A 20,908-nucleotide genomic window follows, 5' to 3' on the forward strand; every position below is an offset into this window, starting at 1 on the left:
ACTCGGGTATAGTCGGGCAGGCTCGGCTCCTCTCGCAGTCACGTCCTGTACGCGAGAGGAGCCGAGCCTGCCCGACTATACCCGAGTGTACTGCGCTCGGTATATGTCGGCGGAGTGGTTCAAACACAGCGCGGGGATCGAGCGGGGAGGACACCACGATGGCCGCAGAAAGACGCCGGACCGGACGAGGCCGCCGATGGACGACGGGCAAGACACCGATGAGGGGCATCCAAACTGTAAGTATGTTTTTTTTTCAGGAATTTTCCTTCAAGTTCGGGGGTGCGCGCTATACGCCAGGGCGCATTATAGCAAGATAAATACGGTAACCGACAGCATTTTTGCAATAATCGGCGTGCGTCTACAGGGATATTTTTTGTAGGAAATAAAAAAATGAAGGGAGGAGGTAACTCCAAGTGGTGATCACATTTGTGTGTAGCAAACCACAAACTAAAAAAGCATAAAGCACGCAGGGATAAAAAAATATAAAAAAAGTGCAATGCCATTGTTACACGACTTTCATGCAGGGAATTGTGCAAAGAACACTCTGTATTTCTTCCCTAGCATCTGTTTATTTCATGTCACAGACCAAACTGTCCATCATACCTACTCCTCTGCATTTTATTATACTTCTCTATACTCCATTCTTTTCACCAAGCTTCTGTTCCCTAATGGTGAGAGATTCATCTTGATTATAATCGCTGTTTGCTGCGCAGATCTAATTTGTGTCTTTTTAAGAGCTAATTAGCGTGGACTTGACATCTTTATGTGCTGAGCAAGGAGAAAACTTTGGGGGGCCAAAAAAAAGCAGAATATTGTTTCTTCCCTATAAGGAAAAATGTTCTTCCCATTCTTCTAGTTGTCATTTCTGCAGCATGTTTGTGTAAACCCCTTCCCGTCCAGCCCCCAGCGTCACTTTCACCACTTAATGCGGAGCTCCGCCGAAAAAAATATATTAAAAGCCAGCAGCTACAAATACTGCAGCTGCTGACTTTTAATATTAGGACACTTACCTGTCCTGGAGTCCAGCGGCGCCGGCAGCAGAGGACGAGCGATCGCTCGTCACTCTGCTGCTCCCCCCGCCATCCTCAGTGAGGGAACCAGGAAGTGAAGCATTGCGGCTTCACTGCCTGGTTCCCTACTGCGCATGCGCGAGTCGCACTATGCCGTGCTCACTGGTCCCCGCTGTGTTCTGGGAGCCGTGTGTTTTCCAGTCTACCCGCAGACTGTGTGGGTAGACAGGTATTTGCACCCCCCTGAAAGGTGTCAAATGTAACACCGGAGGGGGGAGGGTTCCGATGAGTGGAAGTTCCACTTTAGGGTGGAGCTCCGCTTTAAGCCTCGGACCATTTGGCTGGCCAAAGACCAGAGGACTTTTGCGATTCGCCACTGCGTCGCTTTAACTGACAATTGCACGTGGCTCCCAAACAAAATTAACGTTTTTTTTCCCCACAAATAGAGATTTCTTTTGGTGGTATTTGACCACCTCTGCGGCTTTCATTTTTTGTGCTATAAACAAAAAAAGAGCGACAATTTTGAAAAAAATTCAATATTTTTTACTTTTTGCTAAATTAAATATCCCCAAAAAATATATATAAAAAAACATTTTTTCCACAGTTAAGATCGATACGTATTCTTCTACATATTTTTGGTAAAAAAACACAATAAGCATATATTGATTGGTTTGCACACAAGTTCTAGCATCTACAAAATAGGGGATAGTTTTATGGCATTTTTATTATTATTTTCTTACTAGTAATGGCGGCGATTTGCGATTTTTATCGTGACTGGAATCTGTATGGTTTAGGAGATATTCCCCTCGCAATGCGCCGCTGACTGCAGTGGCGCATGCGCAGGTGGGATCTTCGGCTAAAGGCCAGGAAATCTCACGCGCGGGAGTGACGTCATCGCCGCTCCAGCCAATCACAGCGCTGGAGCGGCGATACCCGGAAGACACGCCGAGGCAAGATGACATCTCCCTCGGCGTGGACCAAGTACGTTCCTCTAACCTCGTTCCAAGGTAAGTAAGATCATTATGGCTTTTGCTTTTCAGAGATGAAAAAAAAAAGGCTTTACTACCGCTTTAAGTTCAATGATTCAGAGAATGCATGTTTTTGGTGCGTCGGAATTGCATACAGACGATCGGAATTTTCCGACAAGAACTTTTCCCGTCTAAAAATTTGAGAACCGGCTCTCGAATTTTTGCTGTCGGAAATTCCATTGGAAAGTCCAATGGAGCCTACACACAGTCCGAATTTCCGAACCAAAAGCTCACATCGAACTTTTCTTGTAGGAAATTCCGACCGTGTGTACGAGGCATTAAGGTATGGTTTGAGTCAATATCTTGTTGGATTAGCCCCTGCCCTACTATTTATAGTCCTAAGTATTGCAGTAGTAGACCTTTTGATTTAGGGTGCCAGTCGCTCAGTACAAGTCACTCGCTCTTGGTTCAGAAAAGAACCCCTTTCTCCTACTGGACAATGTACAAAAACCTTGTGCGTTGAACCAAAGCTTTCAGTGTCTGATTCATTGGTCCTTAAGATCTTCTAGTCTTCAGTGGTCCACCGGTAGTGGTTCCTGACAAGGCCACAGCTTTTCACTGTTGGAGACAGGGCACACGTAGGGTTAACTGACCCCTCTACAATATTTGGAGTTGGAGACTATGGGCCAGATTCAGAAAGACTTACGACGGGCGTATCTGTAGATACGTAAGTCCGAATCCGCGCCGTCGCAACTTTAAGCGTATGCTCAAACTGAGATACGCTTAAATGTTGCTAAGATACGACCGGCGTAAGTCTCCTACGGCGTCGTATCTTAACTGCATATTTACGCTGGCCGCTAGGGGCGTGTACGCTGATTTACGCCTAGAATATGTAAATCAGCTAGATACGCCTATTCACGAACGTACGCCCGGCCGTCGCAGTGCAGATACGCCGTTTACGTAAGGCGTTTTCCGGTGTAAAGTTACCCCTGCTATATGAGGCGCAGCCAATGTTAAGTATGGACGTCGGTCCAGCGTCAAATTTTCCGTAGATTACGTCGTTTGCGTAAGTCGTTCGCGAATAGGGCTGTGCGTAATTTACGTTCACGTCGAAAGCATTGGCTTTTTGTGGGTTAATTTGGAGCATGCGCACTGGGATACTTTCACGGACGGCGCATGCGCCGTTCGGAAAAAGCGTCATTTACATGGGGTCACAATAAATTTGCATAAAACACACCCACATCTTCCACATTTGAATTAGGCGGGCTTACGCCGGCCTATTTACGCTACGCCGCCGCAACTTACGGAGCAAGTGCTTTGTGAATACTACACTTGCCTGTCAAAGTTGCAGAGGCGTAGCGTAAATAGGATACGTTACGCCCGCACACAAATACGCTCTCCCTGCCTGAATCTACCCCTATGCATATATAATAAATGGCTATAATCCTGGTCATGCATGTAGATTCTACTTTCATGCAGCTGCTGGAAGTCAAACCAGACCCCCAGATCCTGTATTTTTACCCCAGAATCCACCATTTTGCAGTGACTTCTGGCCCTAAAAACTCAGCATTTCACTGTGATTGCTCTACCACACCTATGTGATGCTAAGTCTACTCAGCGGTTGTGCTGGGTTCCCTGTTCTGCAGTCTGTTTGACCTTGAATGCTTGCTGCATGCATGGTTTCATACCAGACCCCTAAGTCCGAAAATGGAGACTTGACAGGACTGAGAGTGGGGCTGTTCACAGACCACCACTGCTTTTATACTAGGTGTCCAAAACCATTTTCCACCATCATTGTAGTGTGCGCTTTTACCCTTCCTATAGGGCCCCTCTTTTGGCCTCCTCCTGTGGGACCTTTGTTCAGGTGCATACTTCACTGGGAATAGGTGAGGCTCCAATGAATGTTAAACAGGCTCTGGGCTAGCAAATGTAGTCCCTTCTTTCTCTGTTCTTCACACTGCTCCTTTCACACAGTCTCTTCAAGGGGGCGTAGCAAGGCTCTATCCTCCAGCACAGTTGTATACTGTCACAGCCTCAATGAGTACTGACAACCCCATGGCATAGTACCTCTTAAGGGTTAATTGCCTGCTCACCTGTGTACTACCATGTGGCATGCAGAGGGTAGTGTCATTGAACTTATACTGTACGCTGAGCGGTGATATCACTCTTAAAAGGACACCAACTCCAACCTTACTGTAACACAGCCGCTTCCTAATTCTAGCAACATGTCTGACACCATATAGAACAGTGCTCATCAACCCTGTCCTCAGGGGCCACTAACAGGCCAGGTTTGCAAGGTAACTGAAATACATCATATGTGTTCTCATTTGCTGCTCAGTGATTGCAGTATTCTAGTCTGCATCTCCCCAAGGCAGGGGAGGGCTGGCAGCCTTAGGCCTGGGGGGGCAAGTCCAGTCAAGCGGCCCATAGATCGTGGAAAAGTAATGGATCGAGGAAAACAGTCTAAGATTTTTCATGATCACAAGAGTCCGCACAGAGGCCCCCCCTTACATCAGAGTCCGCACAGAGGCCCCCCCCCCTTACATCAGAGTCCGCACAGAGGCCCCCCTTACATCAGAGTCCGCACAGAGGCCCCCCCTTACATCAGAGTCCGCACAGAGGCCCCCCTTACATCAGAGTCCGCACAGAGGCCCCCCCTTACATCAGAGTCCGCACAGAGGCCCCCCCTTACATCAGAGTCCGCACAGAGGCCCCCCCTTACATCAGAGTCCGCACAGAGGCCCCCCCTTACATCAGAGTCCGCACAGAGGCCCCCCCTTACATCAGAGTCCGCACAGAGGCCCCCCTTACATCAGAGTCCGCACAGAGGCCTCCCTTACATCAGAGTCCGCACAGAGCCTCCCCTTACATCAGAGTCCGCACAGAGGCCCCCCCTTACATCAGAGTCCGCACAGAGGCCCCCCCTTACATCAGAGACCGCACAGAGGCCCCCCCTTACATCAGAGTCCGCACAGAGGCCCCCCCTTACATCAGAGTCCCCACAGAGGCCCCCCTTACATCAGAGTCCGCACAGAGGCCCCCCCTTACATCAGAGTCCGCACAGAGGCCCCCCCTTACATCAGAGTCCGCACAGAGGCCCCCCCTTACATCAGAGTCCGCACAGAGGCCCCCCCTTACATCAGAGTCCGCACAGAGGCCCCCCCTTACATCAGAGTCCGCACAGAGGCCCCCCTTACATCAGAGTCCGCACAGAGGCCTCCCTTACATCAGAGTCCGCACAGAGCCTCCCCTTACATCAGAGTCCGCACAGAGGCCCCCCCTTACATCAGAGTCCGCACAGAGGCCCCCCCTTACATCAGAGTCCGCACAGAGGCCCCCCCTTACATCAGAGTCCGCACAGAGGCCCCCCCTTACATCAGAGTCCGCACAGAGGCCCCCCTTACATCAGAGTCCCCACAGAGGCCCCCCCTTACATCAGAGTCCGCACAGAGGCCCCCCCTTACATCAGAGTCCGCACAGAGGCCCCCCCTTACATCAGAGTCCGCACAGAGGCCCCCCCTTACATCAGAGTCCGCACAGAGGCCCCCCCTTACATCAGAGTCCGCACAGAGGCCCCCCCTTACATCAGAGTCCGCACAGAGGCCCCCCTTACATCAGAGTCCGCACAGAGGCCCCCCCTTACATCAGAGTCCGCACAGAGGCCCCCCCTTACATCAGAGTCCGCACAGAGGCCCCCCCTTACATCAGAGTCCGCACAGAGGCCCCCCTTACATCAGAGTCCGCCAGTGGGAGGTGAGCAGCGGCCGTGAACTGTGTTTAACAGAGCTCCAGCAGGCATATTCCTGCTCTGCAAAAACAGCATTTGGTAGTGACGGCCAGTGGCTGTGCATAGTGTCACCAGCCCGGGGGGAGATTTCCACCCTGCCCCCCCTACCAGCCCTCCCCTGCCCCAAGGTAATGCATAAAACCTGGCCTGTTAGTGGGCCCTGAGTACAGGGTTGATGACCACTGATATAGAGAATAGGTTGCCATATGAACACTGGCAAACCCTCACAGTGGAAAAAAATAAAAACTGTAATAATGCGAATAAGTGAAAGAAATGCAAGCTGTTTGCACACCAACAGATACCATTGGCCAAAACAATAATATAAACCAGTGCAGCGCCAATAGAAAATCGTATTACAACACAAAATAAATTGTCACACATTGATACTAAACTCCAAACAGAAAAGGAAAAGTCCCGCAGTGTACTGCAAGTCAAGCAGGTACAGTTCCTCAGAGAAACAGGTAAACTTTGTTTGCGATGTGGTCTTCAAACATGTGCCAGAGAGCAGCACAGAAAAAAAAATCAACAAACTTTAAGCCACATCCCAAGTGTATTCCGCCACCGCATGCACAATCCTAGCCAGCTTTACAGAACCAAATGACCCTCTAAATTAGAGAAGCCAGCTATCGCTCATTATAGATAATTGATGTCACTGGGTATGATCCTGTCAGAAACCATGAATCAGACCGAAACAGAAGTACAGTTAAATCACACTTGTTTAATAATAAAAAGATAAACAGAGTGGGCCGGATTCAGAAAGAGATACGACGGTGTATCTCCTGATACGCCGTCATATCTCTGAGTTCCGTCGGTCGGATCTATGCGCCTGATTAATAGAATCAGGTTACGCATAGATATCCCTAAGATCCGACAGGTGGAAGTGTCTTACACCGTCGGATCTTAGGCTGCAATTCCAGGCCGGCCGCTAGGTGGCGCTTCCGTATTATTATGCGACGAATATGCAAATGAGAAGTTACGCCGATTCTGAAACGAACGACCGCCCGGCGCTTTTTTTTTACCTCGTTTGCGTTCGACTTTTTCTGGCCTATAGTTACCCCTGCTATATGAGGGGTAGCTAAAGTATGGCCGTCGTTCCCGCGCCGAGTTTTGAAATTTTTACGTTGTTTGCGCAAGTCGTTCGCGAATACGGATGGACGTAATTTACCTTTACGACAAAAGCAATGACGTCCTTGCGACGTCATTTAGAGCAATGCACACTGAGAGATTTTACGGACGGCGCATGCGCCGTTCAAGTAAAACGTAAAAAACGCGGGGTCAAGGGAAATTTAAATAAAACACGCCCCCTACATCCCCATTTGAATTACAACACATACGCTACGCCGCTCTAACTAAGGGCGCAAGTTCTTTGTGAATAAAGAACTTGCGCCCAAAGTTAGAGTGGCGTAACGTATCGGAGATACGTTACGCGGGCCAGACCGATACGCCAATGTATCTGAATCCGGCCCAGTAAGCGTAGTCAAAACATAGCCAGAGTTCAGTAACTGGATCGGGTAGTCGGCCAAGCCAATGTCCAAGAGCCAGCGATAAAGGTAGTAGTACAGCAGGCAGGATCTGTAGCCAGGGGGAACGTCAGACAAGCAGGTCTTCAACAGGAACGCAGGAGAAAGTCTCTGTGATGTTAACACAGGCGAAGGCAAAGAGCAATGAAACTGGAAGGCTTTAGAGCCCTTTCACACTGGAAACGCCTATAGCGGAGCGTTAAAATAGCGGTAAAACACAGCTATTTTACCGCAATTTTACAGCGTTTTCAATTCATTGCAATGGAGATGGGCGTTTTTGGAGCGTTTTATGAGCGTTTTAATAGCGCTATTTTTACCGCAAAAACGCGGTATCAACAGGTGGATCACTGTGGAGAAATGGGAGCTGGCAATTAGCTGACAGCTGAGCTGCCAGCACAGAGAAGGAAGGGCTGAGCCCAGCCCTGACAGATTTTCACTCTCTAGTAGCTAGATTCAGGTAGGCAGGCGTATCGTTGCGGCGGCGTAGTGTATCGTGTTTACACTACGCCGCCGTAAGTTAGCGAGGCAAGTACATGATTCACAAAGTACTTGCCTGCTAAGTTACATCGGCGTAGCGTAAATTGGGCGGGCGTAATGGCGCCTAATTCAAATTTAGCTGAGGGGGCGTGTTTTATGGTAATGGGGGGATGACCTTACGTGATTGACGTATTTTACGAACGGCGCATGCGCCGTCCGTGTACATATCCCAGTGTGCATTGCGGCAAAGTAAGCTGCACAGTCCTATTGGTTTCGACGTGGACGTAAATGACGTAAATCCCTATTCACGGACGACTTACGCAAACTACGGAAATTTTTCGAATTTCGACGCGGGAACGACGGCCATACTTAACATTACTATTCCAGCTATTTGATGGAATAACTTTAGGCCTGATAATGCGTTACGTAAACGGCGTATCTGTACTGCGTCGGCCAGGCGTACGTTCGTGAATAGGCGTATCTAGTGATTTACATATTCTACGCCGACCGCAATGGAAGCGCCACCTAGCGGTCAGCCTAAAAATGACATTTTAGGATACGACGGTGTAAGACCCTTACGCCGCTCGTATCTGAGCCTAATTCAAGCGTATCTGGTTTCCAGAATACGCTTAAATTAGCGCCGGAGCAAATTCAGACTTAGGCCGGCGTATCAGTAGATAAGTCTTTCTGAATGCACCTAAAAGTCTAACAATCTCCTTCTGATTTTTACCTGCTGCATTAGACTCGTCATTTGAAAGGTTAGCTGGTAAGAATCCAGTATGACAATGCCACAGCAGTGGCAAATATATCAACTACCAGGGCAGCTCAAGAAGTTTGGTGATGGCCTGAGAAGTTTAGTTTGCTGTCTGGGGGACCTATGGCCGGGGAGAAAACAATTTTTAAAATCCGGGCACCCCTTATATACTCCTATGTTAAACGTAAGTCTAGTCATGGGCACAGTGAGGCATGGGCACAGTGAGGCATGGGCACAGTGAGGCATGGGCATAGTGAGGCATGCACATGGACACCCTAGGCTTATACTCGAGTCCAATACGTTTTCCCATTTTTTTTTTGTGGTAAAATATGGTGCCTCGGCTTATATTCGGGTCAGCTTATATTCGAGTATATATGGTACTTCTTTTCTGGAACACTTACCACATATGTTTTATTTAATAAAGAGTTATTGTATCAGTTTAACAGAACACTTTTGAATTTGTGTTTTATATAGCAATGCAATAGGCGTGTTCTCATTCATTCAAGTGTACTGTATATTTAAAGCGGGGGTTCACCCTAAAAAAAAAAAAATTCTACTTTGCCATCCAGCATACTAGCGCGAACTACAGTATGCCTTTATTTTTTTATTTTTTTTTGCGCCGTACTCACAGTTAAATCCCGTAGTTAAGTTTCAGTTTTCAGTGCAGAGGGGAACATGATTGACGGTCGGGTATGGCGCGCCACACTTCCCGAAAATAGCCGAAGTAGGACTTGGCTCTTCACGGCGCCTGCGCAGTCAGCTCCTAGTCTGTGCGCAGGCGCCGTATAGCGCCGTGAAGAGCCGAGTCCTACTCCGGCTATTTTCGGGAAGTGTGACGCGCCATAGCCGGCCATCAATCATGTTCCCCTCTGCATAGGAACGCCCATTCCCCGCGGGGAGTCTGAAACTTAACTACGGGATTAAACTGTAGTACGGCGCAAAAAAATAAAATAAAGGCATACTGTAGCTCACGCTAGTATGCTGGATTTCATGGTAGAAACTTTTTTTTTTAGGGTGAACCACCGCTTTAATAAAGCTTTCACTTACAATGTGGGATTATCCATTCAAAGATTCCATCTAATAAAGCGTGACTTAACGCCTATTGATAATCTATTTGATGCTTATGTGCTCACTATGCAGGCTTGACAGTTAGTTAATTCCTTCTTCTAATAAATTAATTTGTCTCCTATGATTGGGGCTGGCAGCTCATTTTGGTTCTTTGCAGGGGGCTGTTTTATAGTGACGGGAGTTGTTCCTGCTTAATGATATTGCAAAACTAATTACCATTAAAAATGAGGGATTATGCTTCATGCAATAAAGATAAAGCCATTATTTGTTCCTTTGCATCTGATATGCTCTACTTCTCCTTCCCAAGTTGTTATATTCTTTATAGCCCATGAGGTAGCCTCCTTCATAGGTGATTTGCCAAATCATTTTGATGTCATTGGGGTTTATTTACTAGAGCTGCAAAATCACTTCTGCATAGAAACCAAATCAGTGTCTAATCTTAGCTTGTTCAATTAAAGGGATTGTTAAGGTAAATAAAAACAAAACAACAAACGGGTCTATACTTACCTGCTCTGTGCAATGGAATTGCACAACAGAGCTGCCGCGAACCTCCTTTATTTGGGTCCCCCGCCAGCGCTCCTGGCCCCTCCCCTCTGTCCAGTGCCCCCATGGGGGTACTCGTATGTACTCACACCCAAGCCTGACTGCTGTGTCCATTGACACAGACAGCGGGACTCTGCCCCGCTCCCTCGTCACTGGCTTTGATTGACAGCATTGGGAGCCAACGGCTCCTGGTGCCCCTGCAAAGCCAGCAAGACCCGGAAGTGAGGGGAGAGAGGATCTGCAGATGTGCCTGGAGGTGGATGGAATGAGGGCTCAGGTAAGTAAAAGGGAGAGTGAGGTGGGGATGCCGATATTAAAACATTGTTTACCTTAATGCAAAGAATGCATTAAAGGGGTTGTAAAGGTACAATTGTTTTCCCTTAGTGCAGTCCTCCTTCACTTACCTCATCCTTCCATTTTGCTTTTAAATGTCCTTATTTCTTCTGAGAAATCCTCACTTCCTGTTCTTCTGTCTGTAACTCCACACAGGAATGCAAGGCTTTCTCCCTGGTGTGGAGTGTTGTGCTTGCCTCCTCCCTTGGACTACAGGAGAGTCAGGATGCCAAATAAAACACAGCTCCTTTCTCTATCTGCAACGTAGAGAGCGTCCTGACTTTCCTGTAGTCCAAGGGAGGGGGCGAGCATGACACTCCACACCAGGGAGAAAGCCTTGCATTAGTGTGGAGTTACAGACAGAAGATCAGGAAGTGAGGATTTCTCAGAAGAAATAAGGACATTTAAAAGCAAAATGGAAGGATGAGGTAAGTGAAGGAGGAATGCACTAAGGTAAAGGAAGCTATTTAGGGGAATTTTTTTTACCTTTACAACCCCTTTAAGGTAAAAATGTTTAGGCTTTACAATCACTTACAAAGCGGTTGTAAATGTTCGTTTTTTTTATTTTCGTTTTTTTAGGTTCCTTTAAGCTAGTGCATTGTTGGTTCACTTACCTTTTCCTTCAATTTCTCTTTTAAATGTTTTTTTTTCATTTGTCTGTATGTCTCACTTCCTGTTCCTCCTCAGTAAGCTTGCCCCCATCATCCGAGCCGTTCTGGCTGGGGGTTAGTCATAGTGCTCGCCCCCTCCCTTGGGACTACATCCTTGCGGGGAGACGCTGTGTTCACAGCTTTGGCAATAAAACCTGTAAATATGATTGGTTTCTATGCAGAGGTGAGCCTGATTTTGCACTCCAGCTTTACTAAATAAAGCCCGTTTATGTAGATTCAGGTAGAGTTAGGCCGACCTATCAGTAGATAAGTCGACCTAACTCAGAATCTACGCCGACCTATGTTTAAGCATATGCTCAAACAGAGATACTCTTAAACATATCTAAGATACGACGACTCGCGCCGTCCTATCTTAGATTGCAATTTTTCGGATGGACGCTAGGTGGCGCTTCCATTGCGGTCGGCGTAGATTATGTAAATGAGTTTGTACGCCGATTCACAAACGTACGCCTGGCCGCCGCAGTCGATTTACGCCGTTTCCGTAAGGCCTTAGAAGGCCTAAAGTTATTCCACCTATTAGGTGGAATAACAATGTTAAAGTATGGCCGCCGTTCCCGCCGCGAGGTTCGAATTTTTAACGTCGTTTGCGTAAGTCGTCCGCGAATCGGCATTTACGTCGTTTATGTCCACGTCGAAATCAATAGGCCCGTGTGGCGTACATAACCGCAATGCACACTGGGAAATGTAGTCGCCCGGCGCATGCGCAGTGACAAAAAAACGTCAAAAACGTGAGGTCAAGCCTCATTGCCATTAAACACGCCCCCCCAACCCATTTAAATTAGGCGCCCTTACGCCCGCCGCATTTACACTACGCCGCCCTAAGTAAGGAGGCAAGTACTTTGTGAATCATGTACTTGCCTCTCTTACTTAAGGTGGCGTAGTTTAAACACACTAGGCTACGCCCACCTAGATTTGCGCGCCCCTACCTGAAACTACCTAATTGTGTCTGGCCCCTCCAATAGTAACAGCCAGTCAGTGTGAAGACTCTCTTAACTGGCAGGATTCTGTTTGCCTAGTAGTAATGCGGGCCTCTCTCAATGCATCAAGGTGCCATACCTGTGGGATCCCTGTGCAAGCTGGAAATCACTGTAGTACTACCATGATTGCTGCTGGCTTCCAGGTCCAGTGTCGAGTGGCTGCACTTCTGCTTACTAAACACTCAAGATTGCTCACTTCACATGGGTGACAATCAAAAGACACTTTGAAATTTAATGAATGCAAGGTATTCCCTGATTGGACCGGGAGAGAGTGTGATGTCACCACCCCAACTTTCCACTTGGTCCAATCAGCAAACACTTTGCATTCAATGAGAAAACGCAAAAGGGGAGATTTACTAAAACTGGTGCACACAGAATCTGGAGCGGCTGTGCATTGTAACTAGTTTCTAACTTCAGCTTGTTTATGTTGAGTTTTGACAATAAAACTTGTAAGCTCACTATGCACAGCTCCACCAGTTTTACTAAATCTCCCTCATAGTGTTCCCTGAATGGCACCCATGCGAAGGGAACGACCTCCTGTATTCACGTGGAAAGCAGACACCAGGAAGTTAGTAAAGATCACTGTAGTAGTGGTGCCTACTGCAGTGATTTCCAACTTCCACAAGGACCTCCCACAGGTATGGCCCATACATACCGTATATACTCGAGTAGAGGAGAAAGCCTCTTGAGGGGGGAGGGGCCGAGCAGGAGGGTCAGGACACTCTCTACTTTGCAGATAGAGAAAGGAACTGTGTGTTAGTGGGCGTCCTGACTATCCTGCTCGCCCCCTCAAGAGGCTTTCTCCACACCAGGAAGAAAGCCTTGCATTACTGTGTGGAGTTACAGACAGAAGAACAGGAAGTGAGGATTTCTCAGGAGAAATAAGGACATTTAAAAGCAAAATGGAAGGATGAGGTAAGTGAAGGAGGACTGCACTAAGGTAAAGGAAGCTATTTAGGGGGAAACAATTTCCTTTACAACCCCTTTAAAGCATCTGTACAAAGCGTATCAAAGGAAGTCAGCCTGATGTGCAGATCTTGGCCTGGTCAAATCAGGAGCGGATCTGCAGCTAATATCTTCACCACATTGTAAAGGAGATATTCATTTATATGGCATAGAAACTGCAACATCTCAGCAACAAATCACAATTTATCAATGTTGGTGCATGTTTCAAACCCCATGTTTCAACATAGATACACTAGGGAGAATTTATAAAAACTGGAGCAGACTGAATCTAGCGCAACTGTCCAATTCGCGTCTGTTTTCAGCTTGTTCTGTTAAAGTGATATTTAAAAAAAAAATAATAACAAACATGTTATACTTGCCTGCTCTGTGTAATGATATTGCACAAAGCAGCCCAGATCCTCTTCTTCTCGGGTCCCTCGCCGGCGCTCCTCGCCCCTCCTTCCTGCCGAATGCTCCCATAGCAAGCGGCTTGCTTTGGGGGGCACCCGAGCCAAGCCGCTGCTCTGTGTGTCCATTCCGCCCCCTCTATCTCCTCATTGGTTCACTGACTGACAGCAGCGGGAGCCAATGGTGCCCACTGCTGTGTCTCAGTCAATCAAGAAGGGAGTGTCCCGGACAACCGAGTCTCTTGAGCAACATCGCTGGATCAAGATGGGTCTCAGGTAAATATTAGGGGGGGGGGGGTAAAAAGAGAAAAAGAGAGGGCGCACCAGCCTAGTGCATTATCCTTTGGAAAAGTGTTATTAAAAATAAATAGAAGGAAAACTACTCACAAATGTAGGTGAGTTGCTCACAGTGTAAATAGTTTACAAAGATAGCAGCAATGAGTCAGAACCAAATAAACTCCAGGTGGTCACAGAGGAAATGACAAGGGCCACTGACGCGTTTCGAAGGAATACCTTCTTCATCAGAGCCCAGCAGTGTTGCCTCCCACAGCTGTCCATATATATACACATATGCACCGATAATCAAACAAGTAGGGTCCTCCCAGAAGGGCTTGTGGAACCCTCCCTCCTCTGTGGGTGGCCAAAGGATAACGCCAACTGGAAAGGGATATCGTGATTCTTACTAGGAAAATAATAATAATACAATAATAATGAACAATTGATGTAACTGTTTTAGAAGTTCTTCTGCCACCCAAGGATGCAAGGGTGAATCAAACAGAGTGTGCTGGCAATGCTAATGGACAGAAGAACATTATTAAAATGGATACAATACACCATGAGTACACAGAGCACTAATGTGCACACCGATCTCCTCTAGTAATGTGGTAAGTGGGGTTCCAACAATAACAACAATAACCTCCCACAGGAGGGCTTGCGAATTGTGCCACAGTGGCAGACACAGTCACACACACTAAATGCTAGCCAATCTCACCTATGGGTGATCATTGAATTCATGGTACCTGATAGTCATCTCCCCCCATGTCAACCGGGTCTCTCATAGTCCGATCCTGCGTCTGGAACGCACGCCAGCCGGCGCACAGGAAGTGACGCTAGGTTTGCAGTCACTGTTATGTGGAGCGCAAACACGGCGGCGTGCGTTCACATTACATTTACTGAAGGAAAATAAGTGCAACTGCACTTGCATAGTCTATTTTCCTTTAGTAAATCAACCACGTCAAGTGCGCTTCTCATGTGTGCAAAAAATATGTCATAAACATATATCGTCCTTATAGTGAAACTTTAGTCAGAAAACTAAGTTCTGCTAGATCACTTTAGTGATCTATTTATTTCCCTTATGCATGTATAGTCATGTAAATAATTGAAAATAAATGCCTATACTGTTTAACCACTTAAGACCCTGACCATTATGCAGGTTAAGGACATTGCCACTTTTTGCGATTCCGCACTGCGTCGCTTTAACTGACAATTGCGCGGTCGTGCGACGTGGCTCCCAAACAAAATTGGCGTCCTTTTTTTCCCACAAATAGAGCTTTCTTTTGGTGGTATTTGATCACCTCTGCAGGGTTTTTCTTTTTGCGCTATAAACAAAAATAGAGCGACATTTTTGGAAAAAATATCTGTATTTTTTACTTTTTGCTATAATAAATATCCCCCAAAAAATATATAAAAAAACAATTTTGTTTCCTCAGTTTAGGCCGATACGTATTATTTTACTTATTTTTGGTAAAAAAAATCCCAATAAGCGTTTATCGATTGGTTTGCACACAAGTTATAGCGTTTACAGAATAGGGGATAGTTTTATGGCATTTTTATTAATAATTTTTTTTTTTTTTACTAGTAATGGCGGCAATCAGTGATTTTTTTCGTGACTGCGACATTATGGCGGACACTTTTGACACATTTTTGCGACCTTTGTCATTTTCACAGCGAAAAGTGCTATAAAAATGCACTGTTACTGTGAAAATTACAATGGCAGTGAAGGGGATAACCACTAGGGGGCGCTAAGAGGTTAAGCGTGCCCTAAGGGAGTGATTCTCACTGTAGGGGGCGTGGCTGTAGGCGTGACATCACTGATTGCTGTTCCCTATAACAGGGAACAGATGATCAGTGACACTGCTGCAGAGAAGAACGGGGAAGGTTTGTTTACACACACCTCTGCCCGTTCTTCAGCTCCTGTGACCTGCGATCGCAGGACACCGGCGGTGATCGGGTCCCGCGGGCGCGGTCACGGAGCTTCGGACCAGGTGTCGAGCACGCGACCCACGGCTGGACACTTAAAGGGCGGCGTACATGTACGTGCCCAGCCGTGCCATTCTGCCGTCGTATATCGGCATTAGGCGGTCCTTAAAGGAACACTAAAGGTTCGTTTTTTATTAGATCAATTGATTGCTGTAAGCTAGAGCATTTAAATATCACTTACCTCGTTTTTCCTTTTGACCTCCAAAATACAGTAATCAAGGTTTGAAAATGCCATTTCCTGCCTCTCCTCTTCTTGCTTTCCACCAGCATCTGAGCTGTTTTGCATGGTGGAAAGCAGAATGTGCTCACCCCCTCCCTATGACTACAGCCCTGCGTGAAGATGCTCTCTTATCCCTCACAGGCATGGAGGCTAAGCCTAATGGGAACTGTAGCAATAATGAATGCGCACCGCAAACCAGGAAGTCAGTGAGAATAATGATTCAGGAGTGCTGGAGGTGAATAAAACAGCTCAATTTCAACAGGTATCAAACTAGTTATAATGCAAAACATTACTTTTTACTTTATCAGCTACTGTCAGACTTTAATTTAAGAGGAAAATATTTTTGTCTTTACAACCCCTTTAAGTGGTTAAAATAAGTAATGTACTGTCTCACCCTGCTCTGCACATGCTCAGCTGTGCTCTATTTTTGGATCAACTCCATCTAGTGGCCGCAATGCAGTAATTTCCTTAATGTGGCATTTCAGCAAAATACTGCATTATTTTCACTAGATGGAGACGAGAAGCGTAGGAGATAAATAGAAAATGACATTTCACACATAATATACACATTAAAAATATTATTTTTGAAGACTGAAAATGCTTAGACATTCTTTTAATAGATTTGAGTAAGAATACACATTCCTTCGATATTTAGACAATACATGTTTGTAAACCTTAACAATAAAGGTATCCTCTTCACTCCCTTTCTTTTGTTAAATATGCCATTGAAAGTATTTGTGCAGAAAGTGTAAAAAAAATAAAAAAAACTGTTGCTCCTGCCAGAAATGTCCTGTACATTCTGCAGTATTCTCTCAAGCAGCAGTCCTATTGGCCATGCTCAGGTTACTGGTGAATGCCAGAACACCTCCCTCCTATGTTAGGGAGATAAGGAGTGGGGAAGGTGTTATAAAGCACCAGCATGTCCCTGTCCTAGGTTGACAATGCAGCTTCTCCATAGATACAGTACACTTAGTGAGTGTTTTCAGCCTAGGATGTTACAGATGGGATCACTGGTTAAAATAAAGGGATACAAATTAGCCCAAAAAAAGAATAAACTTTATTATCAAGAATAACATGATAAACGTTATCAAATCTTTGAACTTAAAGTGGAGGTTCACCCGAAAAGTAAATTTTTAACATTAGATTGATGCTCATTTTGTCAAGGGGAATCGGGTATTTTTTTTAAAATCGAAGCAGTACTTACCGTTTTAGAGAGCGATCTTCTCCGCCGCTTCCGGGTATGGGCTGCGGGACTGGGCATTCCTATTTGATTGACAGGCTTCCGACGGTCGCATCTATCGCGTCACGATTTTCCGAAAGTAGCCGAACGTCGGTGCGCAGGCGCCGTATAGAGCCGCACCGACGTTCAGCTTCTTTCGGCTACTCGTGACGCGATGTATGCGACCGTCGGAAGCCTTTCGGAAGACTGTCAATCAAATAGGAACGCCCAGCCCCGCAGCCCATAGCCGGAAGTGGCGGAGAAGATCGCACTCTAAAACGGTAAGTACTGCTTTGTTTTTAAAAAAACTACCCGATTCCCCTTGACACAATGAGCATCAATCTAATGTTAAAAAATGTTTTTCGAGTGAACACCCGCTTTAAGAGGGTTGTAAAGCTTTGTGTTTTTTCACCTTAAAGGGGTTGTAAAGGTAAATGTTTTTTAACCTAATGCATTAAGGTGAAAAAACATCCGATAGTACCGCCCCCCCCCCCCCCTTGAGCCCCCATTTTACTTACCTTACCCCTCGAAAGTCCCGTGCTCACCCCCGTCATCCTCCTCGGTTCTTAGCCTGGCCGTCGATTGACTACACTGTCAATCACATCCAATGGCGCGGCGAGTGATACAGTCGGCAGCTATGGCCGCAGCTGTATCACGGGAGCGCTCCCTCAAGAGCTTTCCACCGTGCGAGCGAGTTTGCATTAAGGTGGAAAGCTTTTGCAAAGTGGAGGAGATACAGCCGCTGAGGGACCCCAGAAGAAGTGGATCAGGGCCACGCTGTGCAAAATGAGCCACACAGTGGAGGTAAGTATGAGATGTTTGTTATTTAAAAAGAAAACTTTAGTGTTCTTTTAATGGATTCTATATAAGGTATAACATTTAGCAACTCGCATGGTTGATGATTAAAAGAGGCACATCTAAGTATGCAGGCATCCGGAGTAAAGCTGTCCAGATAAATCGTCCTCTGCACCGCCATTGAAGTCGTCCCTTCCACGAGCGGTTCAAGACTCGCTTTCAGATCACTCTACTGCAGGGTAGTCTTCCCAGTCATGATTGCAGATTGACAGCGGTGAGAGCTAGCGGTGTGGAGGACAGTCTATGTGGATCGCTTTACCCCAGGTGCCTGTATACTTAGATTTGTCTGTTTTAATCATCAACCATGTAAATTGCTAAATGTTGTACCTTCATTAAATGTAACCATATTGCTACACTTATGCCGCGGACACACGATCGGAATTTCCGACAACAAATGTTCGATGTGAGCTTGTTGTCAAAAAATACGACCGTGTGTAGGCTCCATCCGACATTTTCTGTAGGCATTTCCGACAACAAGTGTTTGAGAGCTGGTTTTCAATTTTTCCGACAACAAAAGTTCTTGTCGGAATTTCCAATCGTCTGCATGCAATTCCGACTCACATAAATTCTACGCATGCTCGGAATCATTGAACTTAATTTTTCTTGGCCCGTAGTAGTGTTGGAGGTGACCGCTTTCTTGCCGTTCGGAATTTCCAACAACATTTGTGTGATCGTGTGTGTATGCAACACAAGTTTAAGAGAACAAATCGGAAACAAATCCACAGTTTTCTTATCGGAAATTCTGATCGCGTGTACGCGCCATTAGAGGCGCCTTTCTTCTCTTTTATACTCAGTAGCTCCTGCTGGATTTTGCTTCTAATCCCCTTGTGGAGGCTTCTATCTGTGGATGGACATTTTATGGTTACACAACTTATCACATTGCTATAATCTTTTTATATGGACTATAAACTGGAGGGCCTATGAATAAATGGTTGTGGAGCGAATCATTTGAGTTTCCATTATTTCTTATGGGGAAATTTGCTTTGATATACAAGTGCTTTGGATTACAAGCTTGTTTTTGGAACGAATTTTTCTTGCAATCCAAGGTTTTACTGTATTTTACTTTCCAACTGCGTTTGTATTACTTCACCACAAGGTGGCAGTGTTGATGTATGTATGGTTTTGTACTGTAGCTCAGTGGTTGAAATCCGGTATTAATTTGGATGCATTACTACACAGCAACAACTATGAATAAAGCCAAGCTGACAACCTTTTCCTCCTTTTTTTTATTTATTTTTTCTCCACAGTATGACTACAGTTTCCGAACAGAACAAAGTGCTGCAGCCCGTCTGCCCCCCAGTCCTGCCCGCTGCCAACAGATGCCCCCGCCATGAGAAAGAGAGACACAGAAAACGGATTTGGCACTCACAAGTACTACTGAGCAGAACCCATTGCTGCTGACCCTGACTTCTAACCCTTAACCTGATGGTAGAAATGACGAGTTGGTGGATTTTTTTTTTCTAACAATCCAGTTTTTTTGTATTGATATTTTGTAAATATAACTATTAAAAAAAAAAAAAAGAAGAAAAAATAATTATGGAGTTGTATTACCAGTTGTGGGCCGGATCTGGCTCAGTATCCTACAGTGTTACCCAGTAGTGATCATGTCTGCACACTTCCAGCCTCCGTAGAGGTGTTACAATGAGCCAGTCTGACATTGACGCCGTAGCGTTTTGTGAACTTGTGTAACAGAAGCTGACGTGACGCACAAGTTGTTTATCTGTTTTTTTGTTTTGTTTTTTATATTTTGTTGACTAGCATCTTTAAAATATGCTACAATAAAAGTATTGTGCACGAACAGCTTGGAATTATTATATGCACATACATTGTGAGGTTGTGTCTATTGAAAAGAACGGTGTATCTGTGAGTTTTGAAGGTCCTATGCATTGTTACACAAGCAAGTGCATTGAATAATGAAAATTTTCATTAACACTTAGCAATCAGAAGCACTGTTTGTATACAAAATGACTGCATAACTTATACTTTCTGCCTTTTCTGGAAAAAAATCTTTTTTATGGCATTTAAATTATTGTTGTCATGTATGGTGTTCCTCCTACTTCATATCCCATAGCTAAGTAGTTCTTAAAAAGGAACTTTACCCGGACATGTGAAAATTAAAGGGGAGGTTCACCCTATAAAAAAATTCTAACACTACATCCAGCCCAGTTCTGCAAATGAAATTACACTGACCTTTTTTTTTTTTCCGCCGTAGATAGCGTTTAGCCTTAGAATTCACCGCGGCTTCCGGGTAGGGATTCCCGCGGGAGTGGGCGTTCCTATTGACATGCCAATTGATTGACATGCTAAACGACAGCGCGTCACGACTTCCCGAAGGAAGCTCGGCTCGGCTCTATTCGGCGCCGGTGTGCAGGCGCCGAATAGAGCCGACCCGAGCTTCTTTCGGGAAGTCGTGACGCGCTATGTGCGCCGTCGTTTAGCATGTCAATCAATTGGCATGTCAATAGGAACGCCCACTCCCGCGGGATTCCCTACCCGGAAGCCGCGGTGAATTCTAAGGCTAAACGCTATCTACGAAAAAAAAAAAAAGGTCAGTGTAATTTTATATGCAGAACTGGGCTGGATGTAGTGTTAGAAATGTTTTATATGGTGAACCTCCCCTTTAAGTTAGCAGATTATAAAGATTTGTACCTGCCGAATTCAAGAAAACAGATACTTACCAGTCCAGCGCCCCCTTCCCCTCTGACACCACTGTCTAATGCCGCATACACACGATCGGAATTTCCGACAACAAAACCGTGGATTTTTTTCTGACGGATGTTGGCTCAAACTTGTCTTGCATACACACGGTCCCACAAATGTCGGAAATTCCGATCGCCAAGAACGCGGTCATGTACAACGGCACTATAAAGGGGAAGTTCAATACCAAGTGCGCCA

At 45.9% G+C, this 20,908-nt stretch overlaps 1 protein-coding gene across 7 annotated transcripts in view; it reads left to right on the forward strand.

Annotated features, from left to right (window-relative positions):
• MVB12B (multivesicular body subunit 12B) overlaps positions 1-19,811 on the forward strand; it is a 219,519-nt gene extending 199,708 nt beyond the window's left edge. For all 7 annotated transcript variants that reach the window (XM_040323017.1, XM_040323022.1, XM_040323018.1 and 4 more), the window contains one exon: positions 19,261-19,811. In XM_040323017.1, the coding sequence (XP_040178951.1) occupies positions 19,261-19,347 (87 nt within the window). In that variant the 3' untranslated portion in view covers positions 19,348-19,811. The remainder of the gene's footprint in view (positions 1-19,260) is intronic.
• Positions 19,812-20,908: the final 1,097 nt, after the last annotated feature.

This window comes from Rana temporaria, chromosome 9, assembly GCF_905171775.1.
Source record: "Rana temporaria chromosome 9, aRanTem1.1, whole genome shotgun sequence".
NCBI classification, from domain to species: Eukaryota; Metazoa; Chordata; class Amphibia; order Anura; family Ranidae; genus Rana; species Rana temporaria.